The 25393-nt window shown below is 37.2% G+C and overlaps 1 protein-coding gene across 7 annotated transcripts in view; it reads left to right on the top strand.

The window, feature by feature from the left end:
- CHID1 (chitinase domain containing 1) overlaps window positions 1-24174 on the top strand; it is a 127689-nt gene extending 103515 nt beyond the window's left edge. For 4 of the 7 annotated variants that reach the window (XM_058157542.1, XM_058157568.1, XM_058157533.1 and 1 more), the window contains 3 exons: window positions 20605-20685; window positions 23326-23368; window positions 23935-24174. In XM_058157542.1, the coding sequence (XP_058013525.1) occupies window positions 20605-20685; window positions 23326-23368; window positions 23935-24033 (223 nt within the window). In that variant the 3' untranslated portion in view covers window positions 24034-24174. Of the gene's footprint in view, window positions 1-15296; window positions 15450-20604; window positions 20686-21555; window positions 21658-23325; window positions 23369-23934 lie in introns of those variants that run through there. The other 3 variants (XM_058157559.1, XR_009152111.1, XR_009152110.1) reach the window with 3 other exon arrangements.
- The last annotated feature ends 1219 nt before the right edge of the window (window positions 24175-25393 follow it).

The following is a 25393-nucleotide window of genomic DNA, read 5'->3' as shown; positions in this document are numbered from 1 at the left end:
CATGCTGAGGGCTTTTTTTAAATTGCATTTTTAGTTAGTGAAACTATCCAGCTCCTTTGGAAGTTAGGCAGCCTAAACATTTGACTAGTGTCATTTAAAAATAAGTTGATTTATAATTAGCGTGGTGTTCATCAATATAATTTCTTCCTTTTAAAAAAGTCCAATTGTTATATTCATATTATGAAATCAAAACTGTATGAGAGAATTAATTCAAGATCAGAAGGCACAAGACTTACAAAACTCCTGTTGTTTGAATAAAACAATGAAAATCCTGGGAGAGATCCATTGCACGTGTTTATTGGCAGCTCTTAGTAACCTTGAGCAAGTAATTAAACCCCTTGGCCTATTTTCTCATCAAAAAAATGGGTGTTTAGAGAGCATTAATTAAACAGTGCTTATGAAATGGTTTTTAGGATGTTAAATGATTAAAAGCCTGCATAGATTCATAATAAGTTACATGCTCATTTTGTATTAAGCTTAATTTTCCTGAATCTTACATAAATGAAAAAAACATAAATTCTTGGTGACATGCAATTTGCTACATTTTTATCACCAATAATACCTTTGTGCTGCGTTGCATTCATTAAGCAATAATCAATTCCTAGTGGCTAAGTTTTGGATTTAACCCATATGATATAAATCAACAGCAAGGTTCATTAGCCTCCGCAATTTCTCTGGGACACATAAGTCATAAGAGTTATTAGTGCTTATCACACGTGATTGCATAATTTTATTAAAATGTATTTGGTGGTAGAGCAACTTGAGCAACCAATTAGTTAAGTTCAAGAGGTACCACAGTTAAATTATTTTGAGTAAGCCTCTGCGGATGAAAGATGTCCTGTCTATTTCTTATGGAAATGTATATATTGCTACTGCACTCTATTTTCTCTATGAGTAGCTGGTAAATATATCTCTTCTGTTCCTTGTTGCATCTCTAAATGAATTGTGCAGCCATAAACTTGAGATCAGAAGAGTTTCTCCCTTTAAATTGGGAAATATTTTCTTACATGACCATTCTCTGTCTGTCTTGCTTTCTTGTGATTTCATTTTTCTTTAAAAAGGCACTAAATTGGTGAAAATTGGTGCTCTCAAAGAAATAGAAATACTGCAAGTAGCTATGATTAAGAATGTCTTTATAAATTTGAACACAGCCTCCTAATCCATGGTTCATAAATCTCTCTTTTTCTCTCTCTCACTGTATACGTTTGTTTTTTCATGTGTGTGTGTCTGTGTGTGTGTCTGTGTGTGCGCATGCATGTGTGGTCTTCCTTTGCTCAGCTCTTTCCATATCCCAGCCATGCTGGATTTTGTTTGGGGATCTTGATTTATGTTGCCAGAGAGATCTGTTAGGTGCAGATGGATCAGAACATGAAGCACTTTGGATTATTAACCAATGTAAAGCCAGTTGTCTATATTGAACAGCATAGGACAAATCTGAATCCATTTTTAGTGACTTTAGGCAGTACACAAATAAAAAACCCACAGCAATTAAAAAAACTAATTAAAAAAATAATTAAAAACAAAGGTAAAAGCAGAATTTAAAACATTGTTAAAATTGTTCCAAATGTGCGTTTTCAAAAGGCAACTGGAATTTCTGGTTTTTTTTCTTGGAAAATATTCGCTTCTCATCCAAGAAGCTTCTTCAGCTCTGACTGGCTGATGGGGAATGGAAGAATTTCCAGAAAATGTAAAATGCGAGTGGTTCCTGTGGTTTGCAAGTTGCCTCTTGAAAAAACACCTTAGGGACAACCATGACCTAGGTGACTGAGAATCTCCATAGACATTATTCAAATTAAAATATAAAAGTTAAAAAGGTGGAAAGAGCATTCTCAAGTCACTAAGCATCCCCAGGAGTGCCTATCACTGTTAGACCCCATATCAATTAGCAGAGCCAGTTCTTTTCTCTAAGGCCAGAAGAGTGGAGACCTGCTCACCTCTGGGGGCAAGATATTCCATAGGGCAGGGGCAACGACAGAGAAGGCTCTCTTTCTAGATCCTGCAGTCAGAATTCTTTAGCAAGATCTGCAACCCTGCCTGACCGGGTGGGATAGATTATTGGAATAAGACATACTGAGATATGAGACATACAAGACATGCTCCAGGAAAATATATAGCCATATTATTTGTTCATATCTTCCTAATGAAGCTATAGGGATGCACACAACTTGATCCAAATTTCATTGGAAGAGAATGGGTCATTTTAGTTACAACAACTTGATACACGTATTTGAGTGGATGTAATCATGGCAAGATATATATCTTGATGAAGCAGAATAGCAAGTTATTGAATGCAATCCTGTTTAGTTTGCAAACATGAATTAAATGATTGATAGACCGAGCAATTGATTATATGCAATCAAGTTGGGGAAAACTCTTAGCAACTACTTAGATAAATTTGTTAGAAGAAGATCTCTTCTCACCTCGGCTCTTTGGACTTTCTCAAAATTCACGAAGCGAATAGTATGGTTTGTAGTTGATAATTAATGTCTCTAAGTTTTTGTCACAGAATTTGTAAATTACAGTTAAATCCTGACACCAGCTATTGTTAATATATAAGCATAAGCCTCCTCCCTTCTTTTTATCAGATGTTTCTGTAATTCTGTCTGAGCATTCAATCTGAAACCCTGAGATATGCAGACGGCTATCTTCGATTGATTCATTTAACCAGGTTTCAGAGAAGCATAGGATTGCTGAATTGTGAAAATCAGAATTGTATTTGTTTAAGAGGAGTATTTCATCCATCTTATTAGCAAGTGAACATACATTGGTTAGGAAAATTGAAAGCAGAGGAGTTTTATTTCTCTTATTTCTTAGCTTGATTAGAATCCCTGTCCATTTACCTCTCCTTCTTCGCTTTCTCCGTTTGTTTTGGTGTTTTTTTGTTTTTGTTTTTGGTAATCCATGGCTCCAGGGAAATTGCTTCTTCCTGTGTTAGAATCTCCTCCACATTTGTAAAGACAGGTGGGGGGTTGAGATCACAGAAAGCTGCTCCTTAAAGAAATGTAGGTTGACCTCTTTCAACCATTTGGCCACTGTGGTGTTCTCCAGATTTTATTTTACTCATCTTTCATCTTTTACTTGTCATTTCTATATATATTCTTTGAATTCCTGTAGCCCTCCAATTTAGTTATGACCAGAGTAGTGATCTAATTTAATGTTCTAATATTAGAACATATAAAATAATATTCTAATATTCTAATATTAAAACATGTAAAAAAACGATGCAAAAAGGATGTTGAGACTCTCGAAAGAGTACAGAGAAGAGCAACAAAGATGATTAGGGGACTGGAGGCTAAAACATATGAAGAATGGTTGCAGAAACTCGGTATGCCTAGTTTAATGAAAAGAAGGACTAGGGGAGACATAATAGCAGTGTTCCAATATCTCAGGGGTTGCCATAAAGAAGAGGGAGTCAAGCTGTTCCCCAAAGCACCTGAGGGTAGAACAAGAAGCAATGGGTGGAAACTAATCAAGGAGAGAAGCAACCTAGAACGAAGGAGAAATTTCCTGACAGTTAAACAATTAATCATTGGAACAACTTGCCTGCAGAAGTTGTAAATGCTCCAACACTGGGAAAAAAAAAATTTTTTAGAGGTTCTTCTAAGTAGGGAATATCTTCTAAAGCAGGGGTCACGGCGGCGTCATGTGATGTATCAGGACTTTTTTCCCCCTTCGCTAAACCAGGCATGGGCATGGCCAGCGCATGATGTATCCGGCCCGTGGGCTGGTATTTGATAGCCCTGTTCTCATGTATCTTGCATGTTGATATATCTACTTTACAGGGGTATGCTTTTTGGCTCTTCTAGGTTTTGGCAAACAATGTTTATAGCAACAATGAGTTGCACTTGCAACAACGTGGTAACTTAACAACAGCCTTATAAAATATTGTAAAATTGAGTCAGCCACATGTTTTATTATTGTTGCAACTTAGGACCATAATAGGCAGGCTCCAGCACCATTGTAATTTGAGGACTACCTATACAGCCTGAAATGGTTTTTAAAGAAAAAAAAAATCTCATGATTAATTAATTAGAGTGTGTGAAGTCTTTTCCATACTTGCTTTTTTTTAATTTCATTTTGTCACAACAGTATACACAAACATCAACATAAAAAAAACAACACATCATAAAAGACATATATATATATATATAAGTAAAAGTGTGCAACAGCTATGTTAATTTGATATAATGAAGGGAACAATAGGACAGGAACGGTAGGCACTTTTGTGCTCTTATGCACGCCTCTTATAGTCCTCTTAGGAATGGGGTGAGGTCAATAGTAGACAGTTTTTGGTTGAAGACTTGAGAATATGGAGTCCGGTAATGAGTTCCAAGCGTTAACAACTCTGTTACAGAAGTCATGTTTTCTGCAATCAAGTTTGAAGCTGTTGACATTAAGTTTGAATCTATTGTTTGCTCTTGTATCATTGTGATTGGAGCTGAAGTAGTCTTTTACAGGAAGGATATTGCAATAGATAATTTTGTGTGTTAAACACAGGTCGTGTCGAAGTCAGCGGAGTTCTAAGTTTTCTAATCCCAGGATTTCAAGCCTGGTGGTATAAGGTATTTTGTTGTTTTCGGAGGAGCGAAGAACTCTTCTAGTAAAATATTTCTGGACGCGTTCGATTGTATTAATGTCAGAGATGTGGTATGGGTTCCAGACGGATGAGCTGTATTCAAGAATAGGTCTGGCAAATGTTTTGTATGCTCTAGTTAGTAGTGTAGAGTTTTTGGAAAAGAAGCTGCGTAAAATTAGGTTTACAACTCTTAGAGCCTTTTTTGCTATGTAGTTGCAGTGGGCTTTGGCATTTAGGTCATTTGATATGAAAACTCCAAGATCTTTGACAGGGTGGGGGTTGTCAGTAAGGTAATGACCATCAAGCTTGTGACTTTTGATAGGGTTCTTTTTTCCAATATGTAAGACTGAGCATTTGCTGTTTGAGATTTGGAGTTGCCAAGTTTTAGACCAATCGGAAACAAAGTCAAGGTCTTTTTGAGGGGTAGAAGTATTGTTAGTGGTATTAAATAGTTTAACTTAACTTTCTCAGTTAAGAAGTTCTGATGATCGCAACATACAAAATTCACTTGTCAAAATGTGTTTAATTACCATGATTAAAGATATAGCTGGCAGGATATTTAATACTTGGAGCTAATTCCTATTATGATATTGCAGTGATATGTAAGATTCTACTAAATGTACTAACTGGAGCCAACTTCCATTGTGATGAGAGATTGATTTGTAGTATATTACTTAATTATAGTTAATTTGAAAATAAGAGAATTGCACTGTATTTTGGTTGCTGGCAGACTAAAAATAAAACCTATGTCACCGTTATCAAAAATGCTCATTTAAAAAATAGACATTTGTTAGTCTAAAAAAAATTAAATATAGATTTGATCCTGACTAAAGCCAAATATACTAGCAGTCTTTTTTTTTAAAAAAAAAATTAAAATGCCAAGGACAGTAAAATGGATTCAGGAACTAGGAATACATCATACTTAATTCAAAACAAAACTATAATGGCTTTAGCACCCAACATGATGAACAAATGTCAAAAGCAGAACCTAAAGCACTCACCAAACTTCACACTTTCCTTCCTTAAAAAATAAAAATAAAATTTTTTTGGATCTGGCTTTGTAGGGATAGCATTTAAGTAATTACAACATCTTCATTTTCTTACAGTAGAATGTTTTTGGATCCCAGAAGTATTCAGGACTCAGAAAAATCATTTTGCCTTTGATACCCACTTCACTTGAGACGTCTCTGCTTTATTGAGCACAACTGCAACTAGCTGGCTTTGCCATTGCACAATATGTTTTGAGTGACATAGATTAATTTGAATTGATCAACACACAAAGAACATTGGATTGCAAAGTTAGCTGAAAATGAAATAGCCTGCATGTTAGTCCATAAACCACATACGTCTCCTGTGGGGGGATGTAGAAATGGCAAAGTAGAAACAGTTACATCACAGTACAGCCAATATGGCTTTCTGCTGTATTTTGTGTATGGGTGTGTATGTGCTTCCTTTGTAATTATGATGCCAATAATTTGCAATGGACTGCATTATTAGCATTTTATCTTTTGATATAAATAGCTAGATGCATTTCAGAAATGTACAGTACAGGTTGACAAAGTTTGTGCTTTGAAAGAATAACACACATTCGCAGTTGCTCAATAACTCTAACCAAAGAATGTAGCTCTTAACTGAGCCTACACATCTGGGACCTGATTAGTTTATGGAAATGCCAACAGGATCTTGCTGACACAACCATAGCCTTGCTTATTGATTCACTTTTCATGATTATCTGGTAAATTACTTTACCCCGTTCTCAAAAGAATGGATCCTGGCTTTCTTTCATTCTCAGATTATTATATTGCTTGATTTCATGGATATTTTAAAAAATCAATCTGTTATAAATCTGTTTGTGCTACTGTGTATAAAATGCAGTTACAGTTTTGGTTGACAAAGGCAACCTCGACTAGCTGCACTGTGGTAGGAAAGTACTGGTTGTTTCTAAATTAATTTTAAGACCAGAAAGCATGTCCTATGAACTGAACCCATCCATTCTTTCCATCAAAACAGCCAGAAGCTTCTCTTTAACTACAGAAAAGTGAGCCAACCATTCAAATCTCTCGGAAGAACTGGCAAACTATTTGGAGAAGAGTAGGCACCTTGTATTTGCAATGTTCAGACTTCAGAAGCTTTCCAAAGCATCATGAGAATAGGGTGCACAATTTGGAGAATGGTGCGAGCGGGCTCAGGAAGGGCTGGTGTGGCCAAAGCTAGATCCCATAGAATAGGGTCAGGCTGGGCACACCTTGTCAACAATGAGAGGAAAACAGTAAAGGTGGGCACAGCAGGGCTCTAGCAAGCAGGGTGGTGGGGGAAACTAGATGGGGGAGGGGTGGCTCCAGTATAGCTTAAGGCAGCATTTCTCAGTGGCAACAGAAGTGCTGGAGCTGAATTAGAAGCCTGGATGCAGGAGAAGCTGGCTGAAACTGCTGAAGGTCCCTGGCTTCTGCTTCAGCCTTCACTCCAGTGTTGCCAACTAGTACCACGTTTCCCCGAAAATAAGACCCTGTCTTATATTATTTTGAACCCCGAAATAAGCGCTTGGCATTATTTTCAGGGAGGCCTTATTATTTTGGGGTGTGTGGAGCAAGATGGGGCTCCTCTTGCCATCTTACCTGATTTCCAGCTCCGCGTTTAAATATTTTCGGAGAGAGCTTATTTTCGGGGGGGAGGCTTATTTTAGCGCATGTGCTCAAAAGCTCAATTGGACTTATTATCAGAGGATGTCTTATTTTTGGGGAAACGGTACTACTGCTGTGGAGAGCAGCCAGAAGGGCATAGATGGGGTGGGGGGGGAGGATAGGGATGTGAGGGGAGTTGCAGCACCCCACGGTTATAAGTGTGGGTTAGCTGCAAGTTTTGACCACATGACCCAAGGGGGCATTGCAATAGCTATAACTTCAGGCATGGGTTGTACATCCCTTTAGTGTTATCGTAAATCCAAGTGGTTGCTGAATGAATGGCCGTAACCTGGACAACAGTTTATAACATCATTCAGTTTATAAACTGAATTTTATCCTGTTGAGCCGCTGCCCCCTGAAACTGCTCTTCCTTCATTCAGCAAATGATGCAAGCCAAGGTAGGTTACATGGGAGATGAATTATAAAAGTGTGTTTCCTAGTGAACTTTTTTTATCTATGAGGAAATTTAGCACTTTGTAAATTTCTCAAAATTACTTGCAGCAATTATGCACTAGAGGGAGCTGTATTTCCACCGCCGAAGGAATTAAAATTTAAATTAAGAATCTACAACACTACAACACAATTTTTCAGGCCTGAATAATCAGCTAATCAGGGGGCTAGGGCCTTTTTTTTTTTTACAGATAAAAAAATCTGCATGAATACATAAGAATATTGCTTTTTTAAATAAAAACAGGCCCGGTCCTACTATTATGTTTGTTTTGAACTGTCCCTGGATTCTTTAAATTAGAGGCTGGCAACATGGACAACATTTCTGATTTAAAGCCAATAACCTTACAATGGTTCTCTCCCAGTCCCTACATGAAATATTTTTAATGGATGGACTCTTTAATATTATCCAATCTTTTGAGTTTTCAGTATGCTTGAGTGAGAGCTTGAGGGTGAAATTGTCAAAACTTCATCACATATAGTAATATCAAAACATTTCAATTGTTCTAATGATTTTAAATTTTCCATTACTTGACCCTGATGCCATTATGATTGCATACTGAGACAATTAACAACCTTTAAAGGGGCATCTTGCTGCTACCCTGATGTTTTAGACCAGGGATGTCAAACTTAATTTCACTGAGGGCCGCATCAGGGTTGTATCTGACCTTGGGTGGGCTTGGCCAGGGTGAGTGTGTCACTTCAGTTTGATGTCACTTGTGTTGGGGGCACCTGAGTGCTCTGCCAGCAGAAATGGGCTCCCGAGCTCCCTTTTTGGCTGCAACGGCTTCCTGCAACCCTCTGCCAGCGAAAAGAGTTTTCACTGGCAGAGCCATCATGGGCCCGTCCTTTGCTGTTTCCAAGGCAGCCCTGCGGGCCAGATCTAAGAACCCCACCGGCCAGGTCCAGCCCCTTTTTTAGACTCTGGTAGCAACAATCCCTTGCCGTTAGCCAAGGTGACTGCAATGACTGTTAGCTGGTCCAGAGCATTTGGAGAGCATCAGTTTTGCTTGTCCCTGCTTTAAACTGTGGATGGAGATTAAGTCTATCTTTGCTGCATTGCCTCCCTGAGCTGTTTGAAGAAATACTGGATATAACTTTAGCAAATGGGCAGCTGTCAAATGTAGTATCTGTCAAAACAAACCGCACTACGCACAGACAGCAACGCAGATGGAGCTCACCATTGTTTGTCTTTCTTCAGCTAAAAAAAAATGTTTGCATAAAAACGTTTATGAAAAATAGTTTACTCCTGAAAATTAGATAAAAATGAGGGGGGGCAGTGAAATGCGCGTAAAGGGTAATTTAATAGCAGTCCTACGGGAAATTTAGCTTTCTGAAATATGAATTGGAGAAATTTACATGAAAAAGGAAGACTGCAAGGATGCGTGGATGAAAAAGATGTGCTATGAATCCATGCACATTAGTAATGTCAGGTGAATCTCTATATGATATATAAACAGTTATAATTAACATGCATATGCATACATGTATATATAAAACGTTTCTTTGAAAAACCCAAACATAGTCCAAAATATTATATTACTTGTATGGACAGTTAAACTAATTAAATTTGTACCTCACTATAGATGCTCAGTTAAAATTTCTGGTTTTTGGAAAGTCGTCGCTTCCTAAGAGCACTTCCAAGAGAAACTCTGTATGTGTATACAGTATAACAACATGTGGGTACAAGGTCAGTTTTTCTTGATGCTTTTTCTATGCCCAACCACGCTGTTCCTTTAAATAAGTAAAATTAAAAGCTAGAGACAGAATAGACAGCAGCACATTGCTGACCTTAACTGATCTCAAACACTAAGCAGACTCAGATCTGATCAGTATTTGCCTCAAAGACCACCAGGTGACCCATGGTCACTGTAACTCTGAATTTTGGATAAGGGGGAAAAAATAGCCCCCAGATCATTTCCACACAAAGAATTTCTGCCAGTTCAAAATAGTTCTGCTTGAGCAGATGAAGTTGGTTCATTTCAAGGGCTGAATTAGCTCTTCTCTGCACTGATTTATTGCAAACGAGAAAATCCGCAATGCTCTTAGAACTTTTGGGCCATCTATTTCCCTATTGGTAGACGCCTTCATCTCTCCTGGGTTCCAGCTCCTGACCTCGGATGAGTCCTGGTGCAAAGTAGTTACTTGAAACCTCCCAAGCAATATAGCTTGTTTGTAAGTCAGCTGACAGCCTCGGCAAAGGGGAAAACAGATAGAATTTCTGTCCTCTCTTTGCCTAGCCTGAGGAGAAAAGTTGCAAGAATCTGCAAATATTTTATAAAAATAGTTTTTATTTTTATTTTATTTATTTATTTATTTTATTTCATCAAGCATGTATTTTATGACAGATACAGGTGTAAACATAATTATAAATACATGTAAAGGATATGAATAAAAGAAAACATTAGGATAGGGATAGTAGGCATGCTGGTGCGCTTATGCATGCCTCTTACAGACCTCTTAGGAACTGGGTGAGGTCTACAGTAGACAGTCTAAGGTTAAAGTTTTGGGGATTTGGGGAAGAAACCACAGTCAGGTAGTGCATTCCAGGTGTTGACAACTGTTACTGAAGTCGTATTTTCTGCAGTCTAGTTTGGATCGGTTTACCATGAGTTTGTATCTATTGTGTGCTCTTGTATTGTTTTGGCTGAAGCTGAAGTATTCATTGGCAGGTAGGAGGATATTGTAGCAGATGATTTTATGTATTATGCGTAGGTCGGACCGAAGACGGCGAAGTTCTAAGTTGTTCAAAATTTTAAGTCTGGTGGCATAAGGTATTTTGTTGCAAGCAGAGGAGTGGAGGACTCTTCTTGTGAAATATCTGTGGACTCATTCAGTTGTATTAATGTCCGATATGCAGTGCGGGTTCCAGACAGATGAGCTGTATTCAAGAATTGATCTGGCAAAAGTTTTGTATGCCCTAGTTTGCAGTTCAATATTACCAGAGAAGAAGCTATGCAAGATTAGGTTAACAACTCTTAATGCTTTTTTAAGTAATGCTGTTACAGTGAGATCTGGCACTTAGATCATTTGAGATGAGTACTCCAAGGTCTTTGACAGAGTGAGGGTGTCTAGTTGTTCTGTTGTGCAAAGCACAAAGGTTGTATCCGTCCAGCTTGTATTTTATGTTCTGATTTTTTTTTTTTGCCAGTGTGTAAGATAGAGCATTTGTTGGTTGAGATTTGGAGTTGCCAATTGTTTGACCATTCTGACACATAGTCAAGATCTTTTTGTAGGGTAGAGGCATTGTCAGTGATGTTGAATAGTTTTACATCATCTGCAAAGAGAACATAGTTGCTTATGATATGATCGCAAAGGTCATTTATATAAAGTATAAAGAGTGTGGGTCCTAAAACGCTGGGGGACACTGCTGTTAACAGGTGCAGGGTTAGATAAGACGTTCCCTAGATTGACTACTTGCTGCCTGTTTGATAGGGACGCAGCTATCCACTTATGCGGGAATCTGGAAATGCCATATGAATCGAAGGCTTTACAGAAGTCTATATAAATTGCATCTATTGATTTACCCTGGTCAAGTTTTGAAGTCCATATGTTTTTGCAGTGTAATAGTTGCAGATTGCAGTACAATTTTTTTCTAAAGCCAAATTGCTTGTTAGAGAGTAGGTTAAGTCTCTAAGTAGAGGGTAATGGATTAGTTTATGATTGATTCCAGGACTTTGCAGATGACACAACATAATGAGATTGGTCTGTAATTATCAACTGGGCTGGGCTCACCCTTTTTGAAGTTAGGGATGACCGTGGCTAGTGACCATGTTTGCTAATGAGCTGGTTCTAGAAGTTGTTTCAGCTTCTACCCTCAAAACAACGCTATAGTGCTTTGCACAACAGAACAACTAGACACAAGTTTTTTCCCTTATGCCATCATTCTTCCAAACAACTAATTCCCATAACACTGTCAAACTATTTAGTAATGCTGTATTACTATTCTTCTTCTCATCTTTCCTATTACCTATCTCCTTTTCTACTTATGACTAAAATTTTGTTGCTTGTTACGATTTATATTGTTTTATTTAGTTCCCTAGTATGATTTATGTTGATTGCTTATTTAGTATCCCATGATTATCACTAAGTTTTGTATCTTATGTTTTATGAATGTCTTTTTATGATGACTGTGATCATGATTTATCACTTATAGTTTTTATGTACACTGAGAGCTTATCCATTCAAAGACAAATTTCTTGAATGTCCAATCACACTTGTCCAATAAAGAATAAAGAAATAGTCAAACTAGCCTGGAGAAAGTCAGTTATATTTCAAAATGGAATTCCTAGAGCTTCTGAGTATAATTGATTAGAAAGACTGGGAAAACCAATTGGTTGCCAGGCTTGGTAAGTGTTTGTGTTTTTATATGGTGGCTCTTTCTTTCTTTCTTTCTTTCTTTCTTTCTTTCTTTCTTTCTTTCTTTCTTTCTTTCTTTCTTTCTTTCTTTCTTTCTTTCTTTCTTTCTTTTTCTCATTTTCTCTCTCTCTTTCTTTTCTTTTCTGTCCCTTACTTTTCAAACTGCCATCTCTCATAGTTGTCCAGACTAACAACACAGATGTAAAGGAAAAGTACTAATTTATTTCTTTCCTTTTCTTTCCTTTCTTCCTTAGGAGATTTTTCTCTAAACGCTAAACTGTGAGGATGGGGCACTGAATAACATTTTTGCACAGCTTGGAAGAGAATTGATCACAGGCAGTCCTTATTTAGTGACTGCCTCATTTAATAATGTTTCAATATTATTTTACAATCAATTTTCCCATTTACGACTTTCAAAGGTCTGCAAAACAAAAGAAAGCTAAAGCAAGACCGTATGCACTATTGGAGTTTCACTTAGCAACGACTTAATTTTAGCAATTGAGTTGTGAGTCCTAGTTGTGGTTGCTAAATGAGGACTATCATAATTTATAGCAAAGGCAATAGAACTTAGACTTATTCATAGTGTTTTACAGCCTTATTTAAGTGGTTTACAGAGTCAGCATATTGCCCCCAACAATCTGGGTCCTCATTTTACTGACTCGGAATGATGGAAGGCTAAGTCAACCTTGAGCCAGTCAAGATACAACTCCAAGCTGTGGGCAGAATTTGCCTGCAATACAGTATTGCATTCTAACCACTGTGTGACAACAGGGCTCCTTCCTTGCATTTTCAGATGGGTAGCACTGAGGAGCGTAGGCTGGTTTCAAACTGCTTTGCAAGGATCAGACGGTGAAAATGGTGGATGTGTGGAAATATCTTAAGAAATCCAGGTGTGGATATTAATAAGACACAAGCGCTGTATATGTACTTTAGATTTTTTGGTTATAAAGATCAATAATTATATGGTCATTGATTAGGTTAAAAAAAATTGTTCAGTATTTAGATAAAAATGGTACTTTTGTAAGATTGGTGTTGAATTCCTGTTCTTTGGTAGAACTTCTGAATCATTAAGTTAGTTTGTTGAAAGGGCAACTGATCTTATTTTCATGCTGTTTACTCAATAAGTTAAATGTCATATACTGTATCATTTATTATGGTGTCCCTGTACAGTGGGGAACGAATGAAGATCTCTTAACAAAAAAAAGTTTCACAATTGTCCACCCAGACTGTGTGCTTTTAGGAATACTTTGCAGTAAAGAATACATATAAAATGAAAGAAACAAATGTTAATCCTCTGCGAAGGGTAGTACAGGTAGTCCTTGACTTACAATAGTTCGTGAACATTCAAAGTGACAACAGCAGTGAAAAAAAGTGATTTATGACCATTTTTCACACTTGCGACCATTACAGCATTCCCCAGGATCACGTGATCAAAATTCAGACACTTGGCAACTGACTCACATTTATGATGATTGCAGTGTCGCAGGGGGTCATGTGATCAGCTTTTGCGACCTTCTGACAAGCAAAGTCAATGAGGAAGCCAGATTCACTTAACAACCATGTTAGTTATTACTTACAATTGCCAGTGATTCAGTTATTGCAAGAAAGATCTTAAAATGGGGCAAAACTCATTTAACAACTGTCTTGCTTAGCAGTAGAAATTTTGAAGCTCAATTGTGTTTGTAAATTGAGGACTACCTATAATATGTGGACTTCAACTTGCTGAATCCCCCAGGCAGCCAATATTTTGGGAGTTTAATTCTACACATCTTCAACATGCCAAGATTGAGAAACACTGATGTATTGCATGCAGGTCAAGTGCTTTAGTATTGAAATAGGTATTTAAGAAGTAAATACACCCTGTTTCCTGAAAAATAAGACATCTCCTTATAATAAGCCCAATCAGGCTTTTGAGCGCATACGCTAAAATAACCCCCTCCCCCCCCCTGAAAATAAGTCCTCCTCAAAAATATTTAAACGCATGCGCAGCTGGTCTCCGCCATTTCCTCTGGTTAGGGTTAGGGAGACAGAGCTGGAAATCAAGTAAAATGGCAAGAGGAGCCCTGTCGTGTTTTACGCACCGCAAAATAATAAGACCGCCCCAAAAATAATACCAAGCGCTTATTTCGGGGTTCAAAAAAATATAAAACAGGGTTTTATTTTGGGGAAAAATAAGTAGTAGGGTGTGTTGCTTTCCAGTTGTGAATCTACAAATTAGGCAGGGGCTTGCATGGGAGATCTCAAAAAAAGCCACAATCATAGCATGACTACGTGGTTGAAACTTTACCCCTTGTTATGTGGGATGCCATATAACACCCCTTTTTCCCATTGTGGCTCCATGTTGTGTTTTATTTTTATTCCTTATGGACAGCCCTGAAGAGAGCTGTAAATTAACCCTGAGAATTCTAAGGAAACTTGTTAAAGAATAATCCCGGGATTATTTGAGGAAACAAAAAACATTGATGACAACGCTTTATCAACAATGTGGAATCAGTTTCTTTTTTTATATGATTATTTTTTCCCCATTACTGGGCCATAAAATAGTTGGGAAGAAGATATAAAAGTTTCTAGAAAAAGAAGAAGAAGAAAATGGGTGAGAGCTGAAAATATAGGCCTGTATGTTTCACCTTTGGTTGCCATAAAAATTATATTGAAATATTTTCCATTGCTGAGAATTGAAGCCATGCATAGTTATTAAATTACTGTGTCCTTTGTCAATTACTGACTTCCCAGAATGTTATAGAACTTGAGCATTTTTCATACCCATCTTGTATAAATCGTGCATCCAACAATAATAAATCCTTTATCTTATGGGCCCTGCCTTTCATTCTAAATGCATTACAGTGTGTGCTGTTTTATGGATCTGGCTGGATTAGTAATTTTCTTTGGGTCAAATATTTAAAGAGGAGTGTTCCTTTTTTGCTAACCTTGTGTCTTCATCTCTAATCAATATAAATGAATCAGAGTAACTATGTGAAATCAAAACTGAGGCAAGATAAGACTTGTAAAGAGGAGGAGGAAGCGTTTCTGAAATCCATTGTAAAGATTAGTGCCTCTGCAATATAAGAAAAACATAAAATAGTAACAAAGCACGTATGTATAGAAGTGCATGTGCATATATTTTTTTGTTTAAAGCAGCCTTCTCCCACTTGTAAATTATACAGCTATTTCCTCTCAAACATTTTTTCTCTATCTATACATAGAGACTATCTGCCACTTTAATCTTTCAATAGAAAAAGGAAATTCCCAGAAGCTCCAACCATCTCTGATTCAGTAACACATATCAACTTGTGCTGGAGAGGTTTCTTTAATGATTTGATATTCAGCAGCATCAGATCCAGAGTGAAGGGCTAAAAGATGCTTATAAAATACACTCTGGGAATCAGGTATGTCTATAAAAAGGAACAGCCTCTTACCTACTTAGATTGTTTTTCTTTTACCCACATCTGCCACCATATTTCCTGTCTCTATGGAGAACTAGTGGCAACTCCAAAGCTACCTTCCTCCCTCAGCAGGTGCATCTTACCTGTTCTGTTACATACTTGGTGAAGTATTGCACATGCAATAAGTTTATGTTATAAATAAAATAAAATGTTATGTTATGTATAATAATAGCTCACTTCTGTAATGACAATAAAACAAATGTCTGTTCCCAAGCTAATCTGGGTCTGGTCTTTTATCCCGGGAATTTGAATTTACAGGCGAAGCGGTAATAGACCTACTTAGGCAAGACAAGATAAAGTATTAGTTTTATCACTGAGTCATCTCAAGTTCATATTCTGAAAAATCTAGGATAACTGGCCCAGATTCAGAAAACTTTTGTCAACATCATAGTAAGCTGTCAATGAGCTTTGCTATTAGCTCTTTTTCATTGCCCGCAATGCCTTAATGTATGAGTGAAGATGGGAAACATGTTTTTTTTTTTGCTTCAGTTTATTCTCCCTCCCTAAAGACATTGATCTGTGCCCTGGAGTCTGTTAAGTAGATGGCATACCAATTGCAATACTAAAAAGTTAACAAAAAAGGGCATTTGTTCAATTTGCTTTGACTAGATATAGAAGATGAAGATGCTACAAGATACCCATTTTCAGAGTTTAAGGAAGCTGGAAGAATATGTCCTTGGTCTGAGGTGGTAGAGGCTAAATAAGGCATATATAAACAGCAGAAGGAAGTGGTTTCAAGAGTAATGTCGGAAACAGGAACATAGCTTACTTCCAAGTAAAAGATGGCTTCCCTTCTGTAATCTCAATCCCATGTATGATGGTAGATTTCTTTAATTATGGAGCAAAGGCAGTCAATTCAAGATTTACAGTATTCTAATTGATGAGCATGGTATAAATTTGTTACATCTTCTCTTGAATGGAGAAGGTAAAGTACAAAACTCTACTTTATTTGTATTCTACGGAAACCTGGGCCCTTATGGATTCCTTATGGAATTCCAGTAATTAATATTCTCTTTTTTTGTTTTATTTTGTTTGTTTTCTTTACTTGTACTCTACTGACTCACCAAACAGTTCTAGGCATCTTAAAACAAAGTGAACACCTTAAAGGAGAGCACAAATGCATAACATGAAGTAATAATATTCTTGATCACTCACTCATTCATTCTTTAATTGCCAGCAGTCTTATCGTATCCTTTTGGAAAGCTCTTCACTCTTACACAAACCACGAACGTGTCAGACTGCCCTCCCCATCGCTTGTGCTGCAGCCTGCCACAATCCTGAAATGGAAGGGGTGGGATGGGAGGAAAGGGGCCTGTTGTAAAAGAGGGATGGAGTGGAGGAGTCTAGCCTGGTCAGGAAGCAGAGGTGTGAACCAGTTTCATCTGGCCCACCTTCAAGGATTTTTGGGTGTCCAGGACCTGCAAATGAAATCTTAACTGCTTCTCAAAGTGTCCTGTTCTCAAAACATGCCACCATCCTATTGGGAACAGACAAACTGGTCAAAGAGGGGAGGGCTAAGGGTTTGGAACAATGTAGCAATTTGTGTGGGTTTTCTTCAGATCTGGCCTTGCTTTTGCTGCATCCAGTTGTCTCTAGTAAAAGAGCCTTGTAACCTTCTGATGGAGTCAAGTGTCTTTCTTTCCTAAAGAGCCAGCTGGGGCTCTTTATACCTGACAGCCAGTACCTTGAATTGCACAAAAAGCCTACCGTTAGCGAATGCAATTCGTGCAAATGTATGTTACTTTGCTCTACCAATTTTAGTTCTGAATCATCTTGAGGATCAGTTGCTTATATGATTAGCTGCAGTAATCCCAGTGCAAGGGATAAACCTAAGGGTTATTGATGCAAAAATGTTGTGGTCCAGGAAAAGTCAGAACTGAGGTGCCAGACGCTTTGCAGAATAGCTCTACTGTTAATGGCTTTTACTTGTTTCAGTTAAGTGCCGCAAATCCAGAGGATTCCCCTCACTTCCCAGATCGTGTACTTGCTCTTTCGATGCCACCCTATTTAAAGCCAAATGTGGAGCTGTTTTTGAATCTTAATCAATGTTACTGAATGCCACAGATCCATCAAGGGGGCTACTTTTCCCCCCGCCCCCCAATCAAGGTCCTGATGCAGGTTATCCAGAAGAAGTGATCACAGCCTAAGGCATGGAACCACACTGCAAGGAGCTCATATAATCTGCTTCCAGAGGGAGTCTCTGTAATGACTTCACCATCACCATCAATTTTCAAGAATATACAGAGCTGTGGTGGTGCAGTGCAGAATGCAATATTGCAGGTTAACTCTGCCCATAGCCAGGAGTTTGATCCTGACCGGCACAAGGTTGACTCAGCCTTCCATCCTTCCAAGGTCGGTAAAATGAGGACCCAGATAGTTGGGGGCAATATGCTGATTCTGTAAACCGCTTAGAGCTCTAAAGCACTATGGAGTATATATAAGCCTAAGTGCTATTACTATTGCTATCCGGGCTGAACAATAGCCTCTTGTTGAAATTGCATCATAAAACCCCCCCACACACACACATCTGAAGAGACATTCATTACAGTATAATTCTATCTCCTCTCTGGCAATCAAAGTAAGTAGTTGGGCTAGAGATCAACGTACAGAAGCTAGAAATGATCTCCTAGAGAACCCTGTCCACTTTGCCAAAGTTCATAGGTTTGAATGAATTTCAAACAACAATAATCCTTTTCCTTGGTGGATAATACAAAGACATTTGTACAGGTTTGGGAGAAAGAGCAATGTTGTATAGGAAGAATACCATCAATATTACTGAACTGGTACTTGTTTTTCTGCCTTTACTTTTGCTTTCAACAGTGATGTTGGTCATGCAGAGGACCTTAATTATATTATCTTTACATTGTTGTATCAATAGATAGCATAGTAGGTTCATGTAAATATGGCTTCAAACATCAATTATAAAAACTTTGGTTCTTCTTAGAATTATGTTTTTGGAAAATAAGCCTGCGGTTTTTAAAAAAACCCTGCAGTTTTCCATTTCTGCAAAGATATTCATAGTATCAGTTGAAATTTTGGATGAGCTAAGCTGATTATTATTTGATGGAAATCAGTTTACTTTCTTTAGACTGGAAAGAGAAGTTTAGTAAAATATATGGTTAAGGTTGATTGCTCTGTATATAATTACAAGTAGAAAATTTCTACTGTGCATATCTTACGTTGATTGTAGGGATGATTTAGAGTGAAGTGAAAAATAAGTAGTTCGTGTAGAAACGAGGAGAGATCTGCAGATTTGCTCAGCCTGAATAACCAGAGCTTTTGGTTCCCAATAACAAAACTATTTCTCTGAAATTTGTTCAAGGCAAGGCCTTGAAATAGTACATGAAAACAAAATCTGATCTTGAAAGTTCAAAGATGAGAAAAAATAACAACAAAAAAAGACTAGGTGGAAGATTGTCCTCTATTTGCCCAGTACCAGTGCCAATCCTCTGGAGCAGGGATCTCCAACCTTGGCAACTTTATAACTTGTGGACTTCAACTCCACAAGTTGAAGTCCACAAGTCGTAAAGTTGCCAAGGTTGGAGATCCCTGCTCTGGAAAGAAGGGTTGAGTTTGCAATGCAACAGCAATTTGGAACAAGAAGCAGCGTTAGCTGTGTTCTTCTGGAATTCTTCTAGCATTTTGAATGTGGACAGCTTAATGACGAATCTCAGCCTGAGCTCAAGAGAGGAAAGCCCACAGCTTAATGTCTGTGAAGATTCTCAGTCATCCAGGTCATAGTTGTCTCAAAAGTGTTTTTTTATTCAAAAGGCAACACATTTTTTCTACAAGAAGCAATAGCACCTAGACTTATAGCACCTAGTGCTTTACAGCCCTCTGTAAGTGGTTTACAGAATCAGCATATTGCCCCCAACAATCTGGGTCCTCCTTTTACTGATCTCAGAACGATGGAAGGCTGTGTCAACCTTGAGCCTGGTGAGAGTCGAACTGCTGGCAAATCAGCAGAAGTAGCCTACAGTACTGCACTCTAACCACTGTGCCACCACGGCTCATAAAGCAAAACATTTTCTTCCTCCTCTTCAAGGAAAAAGAAATCAAGTTGCCTTTTGAAGAAAAAAAATCACCTTTGACACAAAGTCACACCTTGTGTCAGAGATTTGGACAACCAGCTCAACCTTTCCTCCCAATTTTGGGATTTGAAGGATTGAAATGGGATCACCTCCAGAGTTGTATTTCACTGTCAAGAAATGCTCTGACAATTAAATAGCCCCAGATATTAATGCTGCACTATATTTTCTTGGTACTTCCTGGCTTTCCTAGAACCTCTTAAGAGATATACCTGTATTGTTAGAGTAAGGTTTTTCATTCATTCATTAAACTCCACAATTTCTCGAAACACTGCTTCTTGAACCAAGCGTATTGTGTATCTTCAGCTTCCCAGAGAGAGGATAGAGAAAGGAAAGCGGTAACAGTTTAAACAAAGGCGAATGTGAAAGTTAATAATGATGAATTTTGTCATAAGCAAATGCTATTGACCTTCAGAGAATATTTGCTGACATTTTAATACTATAGAGGGCAGAGTATAAAGGCCATCCACTCTGAAGAACATCTTGGAATTAAAGAGAAAGAAGAGGTCATCCATTAGATTTTATTATAGCTGGATAGAGTGTGAGCATAAGATAGCAATTTGTAAAGATCTTAGATAAACATATTACCCAGTGTTGAAGTAAAACCACAGGATTATGGAAATAGCTTAAACACTGCAATGCTTTTTCATTTAACAATAAAAGAGCTAAAATGGGACTATGAAAAGAAGAAATAACTAAATACTTGCAGAAATAGAGGATATTTAATGAAAGGAGGAATAAATAGCAAAATGTTTCCCATGCTACAGGGCTATGTTTTTTTGTTTTGTTTTTTACAATGGGAGTAATATTTTTTTAAAAAACATAATGAGCAAATTATTCCTGAGTTGATTGGAATGTGCAGCCATGTGGTGATAGAGCTAATGCAATGGAACAGCATGCATTATATATTGCGTGCTGGAAGATTTTATCTGGTGTTAAATAACTATATACAAAGGAAAATCTTTGAATTCCAAAATGTTCATACTTTTTTTTTACAAAATCTTTTTTAGATATATTGAAATATTAAAAGAGCACAAGCCTAAATTAGTCTGGACTGAAAAAATTGCTGAACACTACTTGGAATATAAAAAGTGAGTTGTTATTATTTATTGTTCATTAAATTCAATAAATGCAAAACTGCTGTTGAACAATCTATTTTTTTTTATTTTTTTATTTATTTTATTTATTTTGTCACAACAATATATGTATCATACAAAAAGATTATATAGTATATAAACATATATATAAGTAAATATTAGGAGGTATAAGCATATATATATATATATATATATATATAATTTTATTTTGTCACAACAATATATGTATCATACAAAAAGATTATATAGTATATAAACATATATATAAGTAAATATTAGGAGGTATAAGCATATATATATATATATGTTTTCTGAGGTTTTCACGGGTGTTTGTATATAGGTCTTTGGTTGTTCGGGTTTTCTCCCGTGTAAAATTGGAAGTGTCTTGGCGACGTTTTGACGAAGTCTAAGGAAGAAACAGCTGCGATCACACATTGCTCCCAGAAGCACGAAGCTGAAGCCTGAAGATGACGAATGAGACTTCGTCGAAACGTCGCCAAGACACTTCCAATTTTACACGGGAGAAAACCCGAACAACCAAAGACATATATATATATATATATATATGTATATGAAGAAGAAAAGAAAAACAATAGGACAGGAACGGTAGGCACATTTGTTCGTTTATGCACGCCCCTTATGGTCCTCTTAGGAATGGGGTGAGGTCAATAGTAGAAAGTTTTTGGCTAAAGCTTTTAGGATTATGGGAAGAGACCACAGAGTCAGGTAAAGTATTCCAAGCACTGATGATTCTGTTACAGAAGTCATATTTTCTGCAATATAGATTAAAGCGGTTGATATTAAGTTTAAATCTGTTGGTTGCTCTTGTATTATTGCAATTAAAGCTGAAGTAGTCTTTAACAGGAAGGACATTACAATAGATGATTCTATGAGTTAAACTTAGGTCTTGTCGAAGGCGACGGACGAACAATCTAAATTCATGGCGGAATGACCTTTTGACTGAAGGTAGAGAAATAAAACATCTTGTTTACTTTAAAAGTTTCAAACAATACAAAAAGATTTGTGTTTAAGAAATTGGATAAATAGTAGAACCTTTACCAATAAGATGTTAAGTACGTGTTGATCATGTAAAAAAACAATAAGATGATTTTATTGGAGATGAAGGTACTAACACTTGTTCATATTAATCCCATTATTATATGAGAGCTGGATGTTAACACATTTAATAATTCTTTTTGTTGACAACTGGATTTAAAATTTCCTTTAAACTCAAAAGATATATTACTTTATTCTCAAGGTTTTATTTTATGAGAAAACAGAACTAAACTCACACCTATTTTTCAAGGAAATAAACTCAGTCCAGAATGGTTTCCTGATCCAGATCTGAAACGGTTGTAAGTCCATCGCAAGCAAAAACTCCAAGGCAGGTTGATTCCTCAAAGAATAGTTTTACTGGAAATATCATATTGGCACATATCTGGTGAAAATCAACTCTGAGGGGCCCCTTGGTTTAAATTAAAACTAAAAGTTTTCCCCTCAACCCCAAACAATGAGTCACATGGCCCAATCAAGGCAACGTCCGCTGGTCTGGTGATATCACTCCTCCTTCCTCGGTCCAGGTGTGAGAACGTCCTTGGTTCCCAAGAGAAAGTATTTTATTTTGACTACACAACCCCAGCTATCTCTAATCCCCCCTCCTATCCCTTGTTCCAGTGTGGCAGCACTGAAGCCTCAAGATGGCTTCGGCCAGATCAGCTTCAGGGTTGACAGTAGGACATTGTAAAGGGATAAGCAGGCACCAGGTTTTTGTTTTATGATGTTATGCTTTTGTGGTTTCTCATGTTACTGGATTGTATTGTTGTTGTGAGTCAACCAGAGTTGTGCTTAAGAGGGGTGATCAAATAAATAAATCTGGGTAGCGTTTCCCTGCTGGAATACATTGTTTTCTTCATTGCAATTTGGCCCCAACGTGGGATTTTGGGAACAAATTGTAGGCCCCTATGTTAAAGGCTTAAGAGCCAAGAAGTCAAATGTTCAGCAGTGCTCTGGGATATTAGGAATGACTTTTTCAGAAAACTTTGCATTCCATACCCATCCTTCTTGGATGGTTGTAAGTGGTGATTTCCTCTCATTTCCCATTCTATATTAAAAGAAATAGAATGATTTAGACAAAGGTTGACTTGTTTTAAAAGCACAGTGAATTCTTTCCCTTTTGATATTTTGCTTGAGGAAGTTTTGACTACCTTCAATCCTTTTCCCATCAGAAAGGCTGAAGCACTTTATTTGAGAAACATCTCAGCTGGAAAAATGTATCTGTCTCCGCTTTGCAAGAAATCCAGGCTAAGTAAAGAAAAACTAAGAAAACCACTACCATATGCATTGTTTAAAATAATATCTTATACATTAAATGCATAATTCCAAATTGTAGAATGCCGTTAATTACTTTGCTTATTATAAGTTGTACTCAAGTCACACACATTGTCCTATATTCTTTTTCTCTCTCTCAGTTGCGTGCTCAGTCTCCTACCTCAATCCTATCCTCTGGTTTTGTGGAAGGAAATACATTGCAGGGGGAAAATAGCAGATGTATTTGTCACTGGAGTATCAATCTATGTAATGATATATTAACTACACTATTTCTTTCTCTCTTTTTTTTCCTTGTGCCTCCTGCAGAAGTAAAGGAAACAAGCATATAGTCTTCTACCCAACTTTGAAGGTATACTAATCTAATTTTAATGGAATGGATGCACCATAACTAGGAACTGGAGAGAATTTAGTTTGCATTTTGATAACATTTTATCCAGTGCACTTCTAAATTCTCATTATTTTGTGATGCAGCTCTCTGAGCATAAAATGCATATGACAGGGAAACATATACACAGAAATATGTATGGTTGGAAACTTTTTAAAAAGTATAATTAGTGCAGTGGAATTGGAACAGAAGAAACTTAAGAGGAAAAAAAAATAAACAGAAAGATGGCAAAACTGATCGATGCATGCATCTCTATTCAAAACACGAAGCTATTTTACTCATGTACATTTATTAGTAAAATAGAGTAGCTACATTTCCTCTGTCAAGGAATAAATTGTCAGATTATTAACTGGCAATTTATAGAAGTTGTAGCTCATTTAACGGTTTGTACTGATAATAAATGAAAGCTGTTTATGATATGTGATTTTTTTTTTGTTTCTGTGAACCTCTCCCCCCAAACCATCAATCAATCCCTAAAGAGTATATTCAGCAAAATTAATAATCCATAATGTTTCTCTTGTGTTTTGCAGTCCATTCAACTGCGGTTAGAACTTGCAAAGCAACTGGGCACAGGAATCGCTATCTGGGAATTGGGCCAAGGCTTGGATTATTTTTATGATTTGCTTTAAAAAAGTGTTCTTTTCTTCACTGACCATTCATCTTCAGTCAAATGAAGGGGGTCGATGTGGGGAGGACATTTATTTTGGGGCGGTGGCTATGTAATTTATATGAAACCTGCTTCAGACTTTCCAATAAAGAATATCTTTTGAGGTATTGCCTTTCTTGTAGTGCATGTAGATGAGTAATTTTAAAGCAGAAGAGACACCAATACTGGTGGGCGGGAAACCCAGCTACAATGAAAGTAGGTAAGACATGTCTATTTTTTCCATTTTTTATGCTTAAAGCCCTGGAGAAAATCTATCTGTGTGGTCGATAGGAGTCAAAAATGACTTGATGGTGCATACCCATAATCATTATCATGCTTAAAGGTAATTCAAAGTGCAGTGTTTTGTGCTCCAATCTGATAGATTCTTAAGAAGTCAGTAGAATTGACCTCCAAGTACACATCAGGTTGTAACAATAAATTATTAGGTGCCCTGAAGTAAACTGATTCTCGGGCAGTTTAAATATATTTGAGCCTAAAATAAATTAAACAATTTTGGGTTTATTTAGGCTGCTCATTAATTACAATCAGTATCAAATAAGAATTTAAGCCAAATCTTGGGAATGCAGGTTCTATCTATACTGCAAAGTAAATGTTGTTTTTTATACTATTTTAACGGTCTGGATTTCCCCCACCATAATCCTAGAATGATAATTTAGTGAAGGGCTGAGGGTTCTTCTTTTAAAGATTCATGTTGCATGCTGATCCACACAACTATAATATCCTGGGAAATGTGAACAGTTGCTGATCTATGAAACCTGCAGGGTAGCCAACTGCTCTGGAGGCTGCCAGGTTGTGTAAGTTACTGTAAACTGCTTAAGTGCTGCTCCTGGAACTTCTTGCTCTGTGATTGTATAAATGTCTCTGGTGGCACACAACTTTCTTCTTTTTGTGAAGAGGAAGCCGGGAGAAGTTCCAGAGGTAGCATTTCCTTGGATTTGGATGGATCATCAGAGTACCACTTGAATTTATTTACAGACATGCATTTGTACCAGCTTATTCATTGCCCTACATATTGAGGGCAATATGTAGGGCAAAATTTCTCAATTTTGAGAAATCTCATGTTCGTCTCTTGCCTAGTTCCTGCATAGCCATTTTCCCTTTGTGGGACTTTCTGTGCAGCATCTTACTCAACTTCTGATAGGCCAAGCATCTTATTTCTCTACTACTGCTAAATACAAATTATTACCATTCATGTCTGTGTAGCTAATTCCAGATCTTGACATCAAGAGTGCTTCTGAACTATGCCTGATTCCATAGAATGGTTGAACAAGCAAAGGGCTTATCCAAAAAGTGTTTTTTTAAGAGGCAACTGGATTTTTTTT

Source organism: Ahaetulla prasina, chromosome 1 (genome assembly GCF_028640845.1).
Source record: "Ahaetulla prasina isolate Xishuangbanna chromosome 1, ASM2864084v1, whole genome shotgun sequence".
Taxonomy (NCBI): Eukaryota; Metazoa; Chordata; class Lepidosauria; order Squamata; family Colubridae; genus Ahaetulla; species Ahaetulla prasina.
The sequence above is the reverse complement of the archived record's forward strand: the minus strand, read 5'-3'. Positions and strand labels throughout refer to the sequence as shown.